Here is a 16,325-nt window from a genome sequence, read left to right as displayed (position 1 = left end):
GGACCTTGTAAAATTGGCTTTGAGTTACAGAAAGAGCAGGTTCCTTGTACAATTTCTCTGACTCTCTGCTGGCATTTGGCCACGTTTTGGGAGTTGCTGAGCACTCTCAACTCACATTAAAATCAGCGGGTGTGGAGGGTGCTTATCTCCACTCTGGATGATCAGAAATAGACCAGAAGAACAATCAAGCTTATGGAACTCTGGATTCTGCTTCTGGTCATGACTGAACCCAAGAAATGCAAAGAATATAATTCTATAGTTGTGTCCTGAAAGGTGGCCATACTGCTAAGGGAAACTATGAGGCCAAATTCTGCCCTGAAGTACAGGTGACTCTGGTATTATTTTGTGACATTGCTGTAATCCACTGCCATAATTATAGAGTGAAATTCTATGGCCTGTCTTATGTAGGAATTAAAACCAGTGATCAAAATGGTCCCTTCTGACCTTAAAATCTACGAACCTACGTAATACTTATTTTTATGAAGGAACCACACTGGACCAGTGTATGCAGTAGTGATGCATGGGCATTTCTTGCATATTTGGAGTAGAGTGTCTCAGAAACAATGGCGGCAGTCCCTATAGATAACCGTGTAGTGCTCTGGTTGTGTGGTCCATCATGCACCTTGCTTAGTGTAATCAACACTTTGTGTCCTTTGCAGCCCGGCCCAGATTCACGCAACCTGCCAAGATGAGACGGAGGGTGATTGCACGGCCTGTAGGAAGCTCAGTCCGCCTGAAGTGTGTTGCCAGTGGAAACCCTAGGCCTGACATCACCTGGCTGAAGGACAATAAGCCCCTCACACCTCAGGAGATTGGGGAGAACAAGAAGAAGAAGTGGACATTGAATTTGAAGAGCTTAAAGCCTGAGGACAGTGGGAAATACACGTGCCGAGTGTTTAACAAAGTTGGAGAAATCAATGCAACATATAAAGTTGAAGTAATCCGTAAGTGCTGCCTCTGGGCTGAGTGGGTTATTAGGAAAGGGCTTTTACAAGTGCGCTGACTTGAATAAATAGAACATTGTACCAAGAGCTGTGTGCAATGCCAGAAACTGAATTCCCAGATTACACTAAACTGGGAGGTGTTGCAAACTTCAGCGCAGACAGAGAAACAATTCTTCAGAGTCTCTAATAGAGAGGTCAGAAACATGGGCAGGAAATAATAAAATGTGATACATCCTGATAAATGCAGGTTAGTATGTCTGGTGAGAGCAACTCCCAGAGTAGCAGGGAGGTACTCGGGAAAAACTACTATCTAGAGAGAGAACTAATGGTGACAGTGATCACCCCGGTATGTGTGCTCATAAGGTGATGTACCTGCCAAAAAAGTTAAGTGCGATTTCAGACTACAGACCAGAGAGTCCCACTTTTAGGGTCTAAGAGCCATTGGGAGTTGTTCTATTGACTTCATTGTGGGTTGGATAAAGCCTTTAATGTGTCTGAATAAAAATAGTTTAGGGTGGCTACTCAGAGATAATGGGATGCAGTGAATCAGTGGAAAAATTAGGACGGATATCAGAGAAAAGCATTCTGTTGAGTCATAGAGCAGTCTCCCAAGGAAAGTGATAAAAGTCCCATCACTAGAGTAATTAAAAATTAACAAGACAAAGCATTTAGGCCCAGATTTTTAAAGGTATTTAGGAACCTAAAGTTACAGATAGAAGCCTACTGGAATTTTCAGAAGTGCCTAGATGCCTGACTCTGAGGCACTGAATTCAGGCACCCATTGGGAGTTAGGCGCCTAGGCACTTTGAAAATCCCACGGGGCATCTATCTTGCATCTTTAGCACCTGAATACCTCTATAAATCTGGACCTTAGGGCACATGCTATAGGGGATTGTCCTGCTGTGGCAGTGGGATGAACTAGATTGCTGTCCTCTGTATGTAACCCGATAGAGGATTCTGTGGCTCTAATTTCCTGTCTTACTATTTTTGAAAATAATTATACTGGAGAAGCTACTCAGATCAAGTGAGGAAGAGCTTCTATTCCTTGGTTTATGCTATGTTTATGATAGCCTAGTATGGTGCCATGCAAATGATTATGATGCTGCAAGCTCAAGAAAGAGGAGGAGAAAGGCTGTGAGAGGGGAGATCATAGAATCATAGAATATCAGGGTTGGAAGGGACCTCAGGAGGTCATCTAGTCCAACCCCCTGCTCGAAAGCAGGACCAATCCCCAACTAAATCATCCCAGCCAGGGCTTTGTCAAGCCTTACCTTAAAAACCTCAAAGGAAGGAGATTCCACCACCTCCCTAGGTAATGCATTCCAGTGCTTCACCACCCTCCTAATGAAAAAGTTTTTCCTAATATCCAACCTAAACCTCCCCCACTGCAACTTGAGACCATTACTCCTCGTTCTGTCGTCTGCTACCACTGAGAACAGTCTAGATCCATCCTCTTTGGAACCCCCTTTCAGGTAGTTGAAAGCAGCTATCAAATCCACCCTCATTCTTCTCTTCCATAGACTAAACATCCCTAGTTCCCTCAGCCTCACCTCATAACTCATGTGTTCCAGTCCCCTAATCATTTTTGTTGCCCTCCGCTGGACTCTTTCCAATTTTTACACATCCTTCTTGTAGTGTTTGGTCCAAAACTGGACACAGTACTCCAGATGAGGCCTCACCAATGTCGAATAGAGGGGAACAATCACGTCCCTCGATCTGCTGGCAATGCCCCAACTTATACAGCCCAAAATGCCATTAGCCTTCTTGGCAACAAGGGCACACTGTTGACTCATATCCAGCTTCTCGTCCGCTGTAACCCCTAGTTCCTTTTCTGCAGAACTGCTGCCTAGCCATTCGGTCCCTAGTCTGTAGCAGTGCATGGGATTCTTCCGTCCGAAGTGCAGAACTCTGCACTTGTCTTTGTTGAACCTCATCAGATTTCTTTTGGCCCAATCCTCTAATTTGTCTAGGGCCCTCTGTATCCTATCCCTACCCCCAGCGTATCTACCTCTCCTCCCAATTTAGTGTTATCTGCAAACTTGCTGAGGGTGCAGTCCACACCATCCTCCAGATCATTAATGAAGATATTGAACAAAACTGACCCCAGGTTTGACCCTTAGGGCACTCCACCTGATACTGGCTGCCAACTAGACATGGAGCCATTGATCACTACCCGTTGAGCCCGACAATCTAGCCAGCTTTCTATCCACCTTATAGTCTATTCATCCAGCCCATACTTCTTTAACTTGCTGGCAAGAATACTGTGGGAGATGGTATCAAAAGCTTTGCTAAAGTCAAGGAACAACACGTCCACTGCTGTCCCCTCATCCACAGAGCCAGTTATCTCTTCATAGAAGGCAATTAGATTAGTCAGGCATGACTTGCCCTTGGTGATTCCATACTGACTGTTCCTGATCACTTTCCTCTCCTCTAAGTGCTTCACAATTGATTTCTTGAGGACCTGCTCCATGATTTTTCCAGGGACTGAGGTGAGGCTGACTGGCCTGTAGTTCCCCGGATCCTCCTTCTTCCCTTTTTTATAGATGGGCACTACATTAGCCTTTTCCCAGTCATCCGGGACCTCCCCCGATCACCATGAGTTTTCAAAGATAATGGCCAATGGCTCTGCAATCACATCCACCAACTCCTTTAGCACTCTCGGATACAGCGCATCCGGCCCCATGGACCTGTGCTAGTCCAGCTTTTCTAAATAGTCCCAAACCACTTCTTTCTCCACAGAGTGCTGGTCACCTCCTCCCCATGCTGTACTGTCCAGTTCAGTAGTCTGGGAGCTGACCTTGTTTGTGAAGACAGAGGCAAAAAAAGCATTGAGTACATTAGTTTTTTCCACGTCCTCTGTCACCAGGTTGCCTCCCTCATTCAGTAAGGGGCCCACACTTTCCTTGACTTTCTTCTTGTTGCTAACATACCTGAAGAAACCCTTCTTGTTACTTTTAACATCTCTTGCTAGCTGCAACTCCAGGTGTGATTTGGCCTTCCTGATTTCACTCTTGCATGCCTGAGCAATATTTTTATACTCTTCTCTGGTCATGTGTCCAATCTTCCACTTCTTGTAAGCTTCTTTTTTGTGTTTAAGATGAGCAAGGATTTCACTGTTAAGCCAAGCTGGTCGCCTGCCATATTTACTATTCTTTCTACACATCAGGATGGTTTATTCCTGTAACCTCACTAAGGATCAAATATAGTCAGGAGCAGGAGCACGGAAGACCATAAAGCAACACATGACACAGAGAAAGCATGTTCTTCATGTGTTAGTGCATGTGTTTTAGCATGATCAAGTTTATCCCGGTGTGAAATCTGCTCTCTGATAACTCCCTTTCTCTAGAATAACAGGAATTAAAAGCACATGTGGGGAGTTGTGTTGTGCTCCGAATGCACAAACCTGCTGGACATCTGGTATCAATAAAAATGCAGCTGTGTGGAGACGGTAAAAACATGTGTTTACACTAAAACCAGGAGCAGAGACAGGGAAATGAATCAAGTCCCATCCTAATGTCAGTTGTGGCATTTTCACTTCATCAAAACCAGACGGCACCAGGAACAAACCCTTTTCTGTGTCAGAGAGTAGTCCCCGTTTATCTTGGTTTTTATCAACCTACAGATATATGTAACCCTTGTTGTCATTAGCGTTTTCTGGCTAGGAACAAAAACAGTGACCAAAGGGGCAATAGAACCAAAGCGATAAGAGTATTACAGCATTTTCACAGGCTTCCTCCTATTTTAATAACATGCCATGGGCGTTTCAGGTTTTATTAAATTTCCTTCCTTAAATCTTCCCCAAGCCTCCACTTCTCAGTCTCACTTGCTTATCTGAGTCTAGGTCTTTCCAGCTTCGATCCCTGCTGGTGTGTTCCTCATGTACGATCTCTTAAGAATATGTGACATTTCTGCCACGCTGGCCCACGTTCCCTGGGGTCTCGGTGCCGATAGCCTCCTGTACATCCTATCCTGATTCATCAAAGTATGGAACATTGTTCCTTCCTCCCACCTCAATGCCTGCCCGGTGATACTGGGAACTGGTTCTTTACACACCCAGCCCAAGGGTGGTTTCCATTAAAAGGTCAGCATTTGCCAGCCGTTGCCACACACTGATATCTGAGACAACAGTGTCTCCCTGCACCTAGACGAGGGAAATCTGTGGTACTTCAGATACCTCTCTCCAGAAACGGGTGGTAAATACTGACTTTCAGATGTGAGCATTGGAATCTATTCAGCACCCTTGCAATAATGGATACACTTTTCTTTCACAGTGCCTGACAAAATGGGGTCCCTGCCTGAGGCCGCTGAGTTTAGTAATAATAAATAATAATAGGCTGGTCTGGTGAGCTAGTCTTAATGCTCTTTGAGAACCCTGGGTTTGATTTTCTATCATGGTATCTTGCTTCCCCGGCCAGCAGGGGAATCTTGGAGTGCTGCTGAGATGAGATGGTCAGAGGGCAGAGAAGGCTTCCCTGCTGACTAGGGAAGCAAGACGGCTGTGGAGTTCTCCTCAGAAAACGGCACGGGAAGTGGTGGCTTCTCCATGCTTAGCACATTTGCGATTAGACTAGACGAAATAAGAGTTTATGCAGGTGGAAGTGAAGTACTTGACTTAGGAGGTCTTTCCCACCCCTAACACCTATGGGCTTAAAACTTGGTGTGTAAGCCTCCCTGAGCCAGGAAAGTGGGGGAAAGATGGAGGACTTCCCATCAGCATCAGGTTCCCACAGGCATTCTGCCAGCCCCAGTGATGAAGCACTCCTCCAAGTGGACTTCAGGAAGCATGTCCCTGAGTAGCCATTGCTGCCCCCATTAACAGGATGCAGCCTGCACTCCCCACCATCAGCTGGCTAGTGCAGAAAGTGGAGTGGCCTTGTCCCGTCTTCTTTGGTAAGTCTAGGGGGCTTTTGGAGAGACAGGGATTGCCCTGTGCAAGGAGAGGGAATGTTCCTTTCCCTCTCTTGTCGTACCCACACTGGGCTAGCAACAGCCTGGACCTGTGACTCTCCTGTTGACTCATAATAGGTCCCCGTGGCTAAAGCACACAATATCCTACAGATCTAGCAGGGAACATGCAGGACTGCCCCATGGAAACATCCTAAGATTATATATAACTGCCACCCTAGCAGGAAGTTAGCCTGGTGATGCTATGGGCCAGCATCACGATTAATGCCAGGAGCACTTTTGCCATAACAGTCAGTTTAGGTTGCCACCCTTGCTACACTATCCTGCAGGGTTTCCTGAATTTCTTTCTGGAATAATGACAGGAAAGTGTCGGTGTGGTTTGCCCTTTTTCATCCTGGCTCAGGACACTTACCTGCCCTGTTCCAGATTCAGAGAATAACGCAGCAGGTGTTATGCCCCTGAGGGTCAAAGTGCACCAGTAAGCACAGGCCTGTGCCGGGGCAGTGCAGAACTGCACTGTGCCCCTGCAGCAGACATGCCAAACCCACGAAAAAAATGCAGAAATTGGGGTTTGGTTTTTTTTTTTTTTGCTTAATTGGCTTGTGAGTTGTTTGTTGGCTAGTTTTTGGCTTGTTGCTTGTTTGGCTTGTAGCTTGTTGCTTCTTTTTTTGATCAGCTCCCGGCAAGCAGGGGTAAGGGGAGGCAAGCAGGGACTAGTTGGGGAGAGAGTCAGGGGTGCACAGCGGGCCCACTGCAATCCCAGATTGCCCACTGGGCGGATCTAGTCACATAGAGTATTGGGGTTCTTAGGGATTGGCTTGGTTTGGCCTTGTTTTGAAATGGGATTAGCTTGATTTTTGGCTTCTTGTGAAAGTTGGGGTGCTTATTTACCATGTGAAAGTTGGCAACTGTGCCCTGCGGGAGAGCTCTGGGAAATGCTTCTCCTAAGGAGGTGCAATCCATGCTCAAGATGCAGTCAGGACAGCAGCTGCTGCAGCACCCCTTCTGAGCATGCAACCTGCCTTCACCTCTGTGGCCATTCAGCTACACTAGCCAGTCTCAGCAATGGGGTATGTGGCCCATCCTCCTCCTTGACTCTCCTTTTTGGGATCACCAGCACCCTGAGGGGTAGTAGCAGGGGACAGTTCTTGCACTCAAGAGAGCACAGGGACTTCAAAAGGGCCAGAACCTTGAATGGATGGTACAGAGTAGGGGAAAGGCTGCTCAGTGTCTTCCCTTTTCCCCAACCCCCTCCATTACTGAACACTTGCAATATCTAGTCCTATGCATACCACCCGGGAAATGCAGCTTTATAAACTGGCCTTGTGTTACGGTTGAGTGACAGTTTAAAGTCCTCTTTAAAGCAGGCGGGAAACTAGTTAGTTAGGGTTGAACTGTGTGACTCCCCGTAACATTAGTGGGGCTTGGGTGGCTGAATACTGATGCCCCTAGCTCAGTAGGTAGCTGGGATAATGTGATCAGAGTAGAGATGGAAAATACCTTTGAGATGAGATTTCTGGGGCCTGATTCCTTAGCACTGACAGAGGGATTTGCAGCCTCTGTCTTTAAACAGTCCCCAATTGGATTGAGGAACACAATTTATTTTTCATCACGTGTTGTATTTGTTTTCAGAGAGGACTCGGTCCAAACCCATTCTCACAGGAACGCACCCTGTGAACACGACCGTGGACTATGGTGGGACCACATCGTTCCAGTGCAAGGTCCGTAGCGACGTCAAGCCCGTCATCCAGTGGCTGAAAAGGGTGGAGTACGGCACAGAGAACAAGTACAACTCCACCATTGACGTCGGGGGGCAGAAGTTTGTCGTGCTCCCCACCGGGGAGGTCTGGTCCCGTCCGGACGGCTCCTACTTAAACAAACTGATGATAACACGAGCCAAAGAGGAGGACGCTGGGATGTACATCTGCCTAGGGGCAAACACAATGGGATACAGCTTCCGCAGTGCTTTCCTCACAGTGTTGCCCGGTGAGTGTGGGTTGACTGGAACTTTCCTTCTAAACTGTCCTGGCCCAGCATGTTCTGCATTGCGGCATCATTGCAATCGCTGATCCAGATCCTCAGCTGGTATAAATCGCTTTCCTCCATTGACTCAGTGGAGCTTCACTGATTTACACAGCTTGGGATCTGGTGAGCTTTGGTGAGTGGCTAGATTATGCTGATTTTTCTACTGCCCGTGGTGTGCCTGAGTTGATCTCCTCCCTGAGCCTCCTTGTAGGTTGCTGCATAAATAACGGCTCCGGCAAGGTTAAATAACCGGGTTGAAAATTCCTGATCTGCTTTTGTGCTGGAATAGGGCTGGGAAGTCGTATTATGATGCCGTCTGTGCAACGCCCTGTAAAGTGAGCCCAGGCACTCAAAGGAGCTGAATGCCCCTTCCCTGCCTGTTTTTTTTTAATTGGTTTGTTGGTAAAAGGAAACAATGAAACAAGCCCATAAACTGAGAAGAATGAAAACAGGGTAAGGATCATGGCCAAAGGAGAAGAATGGGTGTGAAAGAGATTATGATAGGCTTGTTAATTTCTTATTTGATGAGTCCCTGGGAGCTCTTGTGCCGAGCTCAGAACTGCTTCCCTCTTTGCTCCTGCCCTGTGCTCTGCTCTGTGGCTGAGACCTGCAGTACAGGAGCTTTCTAGGGCTTCCAGTCTAACTTCTTCATTGTCCCTTTTGCCCTCTTTAAAGTGCGGTCCTGCCCCGAACAGTGGTTTTATAATCCAGAGTCTGCTGGCTTTAGTGACAAAAACAAATCGGCCTTGCTTTTCGTCCTCTCCGCCCTGCAGAGCCACTGCAGCTCAGAGAAGAGAGGAGAGGAAAAGAAGTAGTGTAAACGTGGTCCTTATTGTATACATTAAGCATTTAAAAAAAAAAAAAGATGTTTTTCTGGTGATTTTTTTGTTTGTTTTTCTGGTGATTTTTTTGTTTGTTTGTTTGTTTGTTTGTTTTTACTGAAATAACTAAAAAAACCCAAGCTCTACATGTACTATTTCAGACTAACACTAGATTTAGACCTCAATGAAAGAAAAAAAGTCATTGACATCTTTAAAGAAGTTTGGCTTGGAAAGAAAGTTATACACATTTGAAAATATTGTACAGTAGAGTATAAGATTAGGATTGCGAATTCACAAATGATCTCGTATGTGTCATCTCAGATTTTTATATGGCACCTTTCATCACATTATCTGAGCTCTGGTACCTTAGGGCCAAATGTTTAAAGTTATCTAGGTAGCTACAGCTGCAGATAACCCCCTAGCAGAATTTTCAAAAGCCCCTAGGCACCCAGGTCCCTATGGGAGTTAGGCACCTAGGTGCTTTTTGAAAACCCCACTGAGGACTCATCTGCCTTTTTAGGTGCCTAGATACCTTTCAAAATCTGGCCCTGAAAGCCCTGATTCAGCAAAGCAGCTCAGCTTTCAACATGTGCTTAAGTCCATCCCTATTCAGCACAGCACTTACACATGTGTAAATCCTATTGAAGACAATGGGATTAAGCACAGGTTTACAGTTCAGTACATGCTTAAGTGCTTTTATGACCAGGAATGGACACAGGCATGTGCCTAAATTAGGTAATTCAAAGTTGTGTTTCCTGCAGCACCACTAATTGAGCCCTGGATGCATATTATACAAAATCTACTATTATGCAAAGGGGGCCTAAACCCTGAAATTTGGGAGTGTGGATCTGATTCTGAACAGTGCCATTTCGGCCTGTCTCACTAGGGCTTAAATGGAACAACATGTTCATGAATGCAGGATGCTAGAGGTTTGTAAGAGGGATAATCAACTGCATTTCTTGACTATCTGCAGTTCAATTCTCGGTGGTGACGGTGCTGTAAAATTGAATATAAAAGTGCTGCACGCAGTGAGCTGCTCTGGTGAGAACAAAAACGTACGCCTCTGTCACTAAGGGCTCGATCCTGCTCCTGGGGCACTGTACAGATGCAGTGAATCAGGGCCTGAGCCATTAGTAGTGGGTCAGTGTTGAAGCGAATAGTAACCTCAGACATGGCAGAGGGCTTATATGGGATTCTTCTTACTTACCCGAAGCTGGGACTCCCTACCTTGGATTATCCTGAACAAGCACACACACTCAGTTCTGCAGTGCCTGGGAATCCCACACGAAGTCCTAGTCCTCCCTTGTCTCAGCAGAGCACCAAGAGGTGCTGCAGGAGGGATGCTAGTTAACCTGCCTCTTCCTGTCCCAAACTTGCCCTCCTGCCCACATAAGAGACCACTCCTGCAAAGTACCTCTCCTGCATGGTCCCTAGCCTGAGTATTGCTGAGTGTGTATTAGCTACAGGAAGATGGATTGATACTAGAGAAGGATATTTAAGACTTAATGAACAGAGAGACGTGTCTGGCAGAGGCCAATATGGGACAGGCCTCTGCTCCGCGTAACCAGATCATGCAGGTCCAATTGCTGGGCAGCTGACATGGCCTGCGTTTCATCCTCTGGTCTGGACAGAGAAGCCAGCTCCATCTCTGAGCGCTGGGGCTGAGAGACCATCTGTTGGACTGGCTCTGAAGAGGACACTAGAACTGGGGAACTAAAGCATAATAAATTATTGATAAAAAACCTTTTAGGGTTCCCTGCATCTTAAACAAAAGAAATTGATTTGTTTGTCCTTTCAGTGCTTTTCAAAGGAGAAACAGCAGCAAAACGTTATGATGTTGGCAGTGTGTCCCCCCCTTGTATTTGGCATGGCTGGGGTTGTCAGACAGACTATACAAAAGCCAGCCTTAGCTTGACATCTGTTTTGAATTCTCCTCTCCTGGTTTTAATTAACTCTTTCGATTTCTCCCTTTCCCTCTTGTAACACACTCTCTCTCTCTCTCTCTCATGCAAACCTGATGTCCAGATCCCAAGCCACCCAGCGCCCCTGTGGCCCCGTCCTCCGCTAGCAGCCTGCCGTGGCCGGTGATCATCGGGATCCCCGCTGGAGCAGTCTTCATCTTCGGGACGATCCTCCTGTGGCTCTGCCAGGCCAAAAAGAAGCCCTGCTCTCCCCCAACTGCTGCTCCCATGCACAGACCGCAGGCCAGAGACAGGATCTGTGTCTCCCAGGGTCCTGACAAGGACTGCATCTCCTCCATAAACTATGAGGAATACGTAGCCCACCAGCAGCATTTGCTATCCCAAGGGCCTGCGTTGGCCCCAGCCATGGCATCAAAAATGTACCCAAAGATTTACACAGACATCCACACTCACACGCACTCACATGTGGAAGGCAAAGTTCACCAGCATCAGCACATTCATTATCAGTGTTAAAGGGCAGCCACAGACCGTAGCTTATTGGTGCTTTTTTTCTCATGGTACCTCAGAACAGACTGCTTCGAGTCAGCTAACACTGCCGGCAAAAGGCAAAGTGGACGGAGGAGGGAGAGAGAGAGAGAAAGAGATTTTTTTTTTGTTATTATTATTACCATTAGGATGTAGATGAGGAATAATGAAGGAATTCCCGATCTCAGCACAAAGGCGGCCATCTAAAACAATGGAAACTTCTTGTATGTCTAAATCAAGATGGCAACAGATAAGGCAGGAAGCTGTGACATGAAACACCACCGACCCTGTTGCATTGCGAAGCAGAGGAAGAAGAAGAGGAGAACACGATGGTATTGCAGTTGATATTGCAGTTCCTGCCTCTAGCACATGCCATCTGTTTTGGTGCAAGGCCCATCAGACGTCTTACCCTTGGCAATGTACAGAAGAGCCCTTTATCTCAGAGTGGCTGAAGCTAGGAAGTACCTGAGGTATGGTGCCAAAGCACCAGGAGACTGTAATCAATTGAAACATTCAATTGCCCAATTTCAAACGAAAACATAAGCAGAAGAGTTTCTGGAAAACACATTTCTATTTATGAAGTGAAACTCCACATGCATCTCGCCAGCAGTAACTTTGCCTGACATTTGGTGATAACTTAGCTGGCTGTTTCCATTTCTGCAAATCAAGGGTATTGTGTTTTCCCCAAGGGGGCACTGCTTGAAATCTTTAAAAATGTTCAACTCACCCCAATGCTATGACTCAGTGCCACTGCCAGGAAGAAGGAAGGACATTGTACAATGCTACTTTATATTTATATTTAAGAAATAATAATTAATAATAACTGAACTGCTGAAGGTCAAGAAAAGAAAACATGCTGCCCTTTTCTGATGCCGCTAGCTGTGATTCTCAATCAGATCTTCATGGCTTACAGTGACAAGCTACTGGATTAACTGTGTCAGTGAAAAATAAATGAACAAGTAAAAATAAAGAGAGAGAAAAGAGAGAAAATAATTGTTTATGGAAGAATGAATTTGCTAAATATGCACCTAGGGTTGTGTGTGGTTTTTCTTTCCAGATAATGTTTTGCAGTTGATTCAAACAATCTCATTTCAGTTTCATTTAAAACAACAAGAAAGAAAGAAAGAAAGAAAGAAAGAAAGAAAGAAAGAAAACGTATTAAATACCTATATGGACTAGAAATGAATTCAATCACAAATATAAAACCTTTGTAATTCTATATAGAGTTTAAACAGAAGTCATGTATATTTAATTTATTTTGTTAAACAAGAAAAAAAGTATGATATTTTCCTCAAAACAGGCATTTCTATACGTATTTTTGATCAAAGAAACTAAAGATGAATTGTGGGTTTTTTCCAGGTTCTTATAGGTGCCATGCTCCAACTATAAGCAATGTAACGTATAACAGTACTTTATTTAACCAAATTGAAAGTCATATGTTTGTATGCATTTTTACAATAGCCATGTGTAATTGTTCTAGCAGCATCTCTGGCACTACGGGCACCATCACTTCCAACCGAAACTGCTATCGTGTGCTGTTTATAACCTGTTCGGAAAGTTTTGCTGCGGACTGATCACTGCCTCTACACCCCATGTTATCCTGGCCTCATTAATGAAGAGCGCAGAGCACAAGAAAACTTGTTCCACCGTTCATTTAAAAACGTGGTTTGATTTTTTTTGGTTAACATTACAAGACATGAACCGGAGACCTGTGATAAAATAATACCTTTTAAAAAAAAGGTTTTAAAAGTGAAATGTTCCTAGGCGTGAGCCCATCAGGTAGACTTCTGCCTCTGAGTGTTTGGGGGTGGGGGGGCGGATTGTAAGTCTGAACAAATTATTTGATCCATAAAAGCAGCTTCTGAGCATAAAACATTCAATAGAGATGAAATTCACCACAGCAAGGGGAACCTGCACAAGGCCCTCTGTACCACTTAAGCCCCCTGTTAAGGGCTTATGGCTCAATCCTGCAAGGGGCCAAGTACTCTGGCCTTGAGCCACCAAAGCACGTAACTTCGCAAACATAGGGCCTTGTGCGCTGACGTTATTTTCCATTGGCTTCAGTATCAGTCAGATCAGACACATTGAGGTTAATGGGAATAGTCAGATGCTTAAAAATCAGCACCGTTTTAAATGCTTTGCTGGTCAGGGCCAGAGAGCTCAGCACCTGACTGGCTGGAGCTTGTAAGTGGTGTGTAGGGCCTTCTGCACTGGTGTGAATTTCACCCACAGGCTCTGGAATAACACAGCAAGGGATGTATTGTACATTTGTTCCTTGTGTTGCAATCCTATTGGTTGTAATGGAAGTGGAATGAGTGCAGATTATTATACCCCTTATTGTGCGCTTACTATAGATGGTCTATCACGTCAAACCTTCACTCCATTAGAGGGGGACCCAGACCAGCTTTGATTCCATAAGGCCATAAAGTTAGTTACTAAATTCTGATCTTGGATGCTGGTGCACAGCTCCCTTTGGTTTCAGTGAGCGTCATGAATGAGCATCCATGTGCATAACTGGTGTGTTGTAAGTACTGATTTAACAAAGATTTGCTAATGGCTGCAGTTTACTGAGTGAGCTATGCACACATAGAAAAGTCTATGCACAGTTTCTATGTACATCAACTATGTTATAAGAAGTTAGGAAACTGGTATTTCATGAGAGGCTGTAAGGGCTGTAGCAGAAATGTCACCATCCATTGTGTCTACCTCTCATACAAGTCTATGAGAAGTTTGGTATTTTTATTACCATAACCTGCACAAAGCTAATGCACATTGAAGCAATGTTAAGGGCATGACACAAATCCAAATTCAGAGATAAGGGGGATAGTTCTTCCAACACTTTTTGTGCTGGGGTGCTGTAGGCAGGGACCGCAGGGTGTTACATGCCAAACATGCTGCAATAGCTTTACCGCTCTTGCTTTAAAAGCACCCTCCTGTGTGGCCCCACTTTGAGTGAATCACAAGAGACTGCCACATGGCATTGCCAAGATGACAGCAGGATCTCGGACATGTACAGCTAGATTACTTTTAACTCAAAAATGACAATGTGTTTAGCATAGGTCATTGTGTTCCATCCCAAGTAGCGTTCTTACTCGCCATTGACCCTCTCTGCCCCCTTTCATCCTGGAGCTTCAGAATCTTCTTTAATGGAATGAAAACTTTAAAATGTTGCCAGTTGGTCCAGATGGAGGGATTACCTTTTCCATCTTGGAAACAGACCTTCACCAAGTGCCCTTCAAAGCTCCAGTCTTTAAAATGCGAGTCATATGTGTAGTTGTGAGGAGGGTCGTAACAGGAAAAAAATTAAGGAGGTCACAGTTAGTTCACCACCACCACTAAGATATTGGTTGTGCAGAAGCCAAGAACAATTGTGGTTCCTGGCCAAGATTTTGAGAAGGCACAAATGATTTTGCGTGCCCAACTTGAGATATCTTAAAGGTCCTGATTTTCACAAAGTGCTGAGCTCCTGCCCTCTGAACATCAGCCTCCTTTAAAGGCCCTCGGGTTGGATAATCAAAAATGGCGGCACCCCGAACCACTAGTCACTTTTGAAAATGATGGCCAAAGTTGTGCTTATCTGGGGATAAGGTCTGTGTGAGACTGGTGCCACTAGCAATGTAAGCTCCCTCAGGTCGGGTCGGGAGGACATAGGTATGGCCATAGCCCATCCCCATTCAACTTGGGAAGTGAATACATGTCGCCACCAACTCCCATATCCCTCCCTTCCAAAGGGGTAGGTGAAATTCACCCCCATGCAGAAGGCCAGCACAAAACCTCTTAAGGCCATCTTAAACCATGAAAATAGGGCTTGAATGGGATTTAAGCTTTGCGATGGCTCTGTACACATGGGTGAACTTCACCCTTTAGACAGTGTTTTGCCTCCATGAGGCAATGTGCCTCCTTGAGCTCTTGATGGGGCTGACTCTGTTCCACCCTAACGTGGGACATTCATACGCAGGGCTGTATTGTGCCTTACAGGAAACACAAAGCTTTCCTATGTCTAAATAAGTTCAGTGAGAGTCTGCTCTTAGTCACCCAGATGTGAACCCATTTTTCCCCCAGTGAGACAGAATGTGGCCTGACCTTTTTGAAATAAATAGAGAACATTTTAAAAGAACGGTGGACTTGCTAAAAGCTACCCACCACTGACCCTACTTTGAATTCAAGAGCTTGATATATATACATACACATCAGTCTATGGCATTGAAAGTGGGCCTCACTTTTAAAGGCACAAAACTTGAGGATCAAAAGAAAATTCAGGCTTAATATTGAACATCCTTGTTATTTTGTTTGTGTGGCAAACCGAACATGGCCTTGAATGTCATTTTCTTGTGTCTTTAAACTTTGTATTGACAATCTTTGTACAGTCAGCCCTTTTAAGGTGAAAGCTTTATCAGACTTTACAAATAAAAAGTGTGATGTCATTTTCAAGCAGTGGGAAAATAAGCTAATTAAAGATATTGGAAGGAGACGCAATGGCCTGTGTGTGTTTAATGAAAGAGATGGAGGCGTAAAAGCATGAATTTGTAACTACCGTGTGGGTATTAGCATAAAATGGAGTTTTACAAACTTAATATGCATATAGAAATATACCATTTATTTATATGCGTATGTCTGTACATATGCGCTCATATACAGGGAATATATGATGGCGTGATGTGGTATAAAAGTTTTATCACAAAACAAGTGCTAATAAAATCTTTACACCACACCACAGTTTGCTGTATTCTGTATATGCAACATATTTAACACAAACATTGTTTTACAAATGTGTCAGAGTTTTAAAAAAATGTATAGGAACTTTTTTTTTTTTAACCCCTTTGCGTAAAGCCAGGTACCATGAGTCCAGCTGTGCACAAGAACTGTTACACAAGAACTGCTTCAGCCTCTGAAAAGGGGGCTAATTAGCTTTCATGTACAGAAAAATAACAGGGGTGAAATTCTGGGCCTGTTGAAGTCAATGGCAAATCTCCCACTGATTTCAGCTGAGCCAGGGTTTAACCCCCTGACGCCGAAGTGTGATACCTCCAGTCCGGCAAAGGCTAGAAGTAAATGCTGGCTCCCACTGGGAAGCTGGCTCATGCAATATCAAACTTTAAAATTGACATTTTTAGGTATAGAAAAGCTGTCAATGGCCCAGGACTGAATCTTGGTTTGGCCCAGACCTTGGCCCTGGTAATTGT

The 16,325-nt window shown here is 44.9% G+C and overlaps 1 protein-coding gene across 3 annotated transcripts in view; it reads left to right on the top strand.

Moving 5' to 3' along the window:
• FGFRL1 (fibroblast growth factor receptor like 1) overlaps nucleotides 1-15,613 on the top strand; it is a 250,084-nt gene extending 234,471 nt beyond the window's left edge. For all 3 annotated transcript variants that reach the window (XM_048849165.2, XM_075128117.1, XM_048849166.2), the window contains 3 exons: nucleotides 660-944; nucleotides 7,482-7,835; nucleotides 10,721-15,613. In XM_048849165.2, the coding sequence (XP_048705122.1) occupies nucleotides 660-944; nucleotides 7,482-7,835; nucleotides 10,721-11,130 (1,049 nt within the window). In that variant the 3' untranslated portion in view covers nucleotides 11,131-15,613. The remainder of the gene's footprint in view (nucleotides 1-659; nucleotides 945-7,481; nucleotides 7,836-10,720) is intronic.
• Nucleotides 15,614-16,325: the final 712 nt, after the last annotated feature.

This window comes from Caretta caretta, chromosome 4, assembly GCF_965140235.1.
Source record: "Caretta caretta isolate rCarCar2 chromosome 4, rCarCar1.hap1, whole genome shotgun sequence".
NCBI classification, from domain to species: Eukaryota; Metazoa; Chordata; order Testudines; family Cheloniidae; genus Caretta; species Caretta caretta.
The sequence above is the reverse complement of the archived record's forward strand: the minus strand, read 5'-3'. Positions and strand labels throughout refer to the sequence as shown.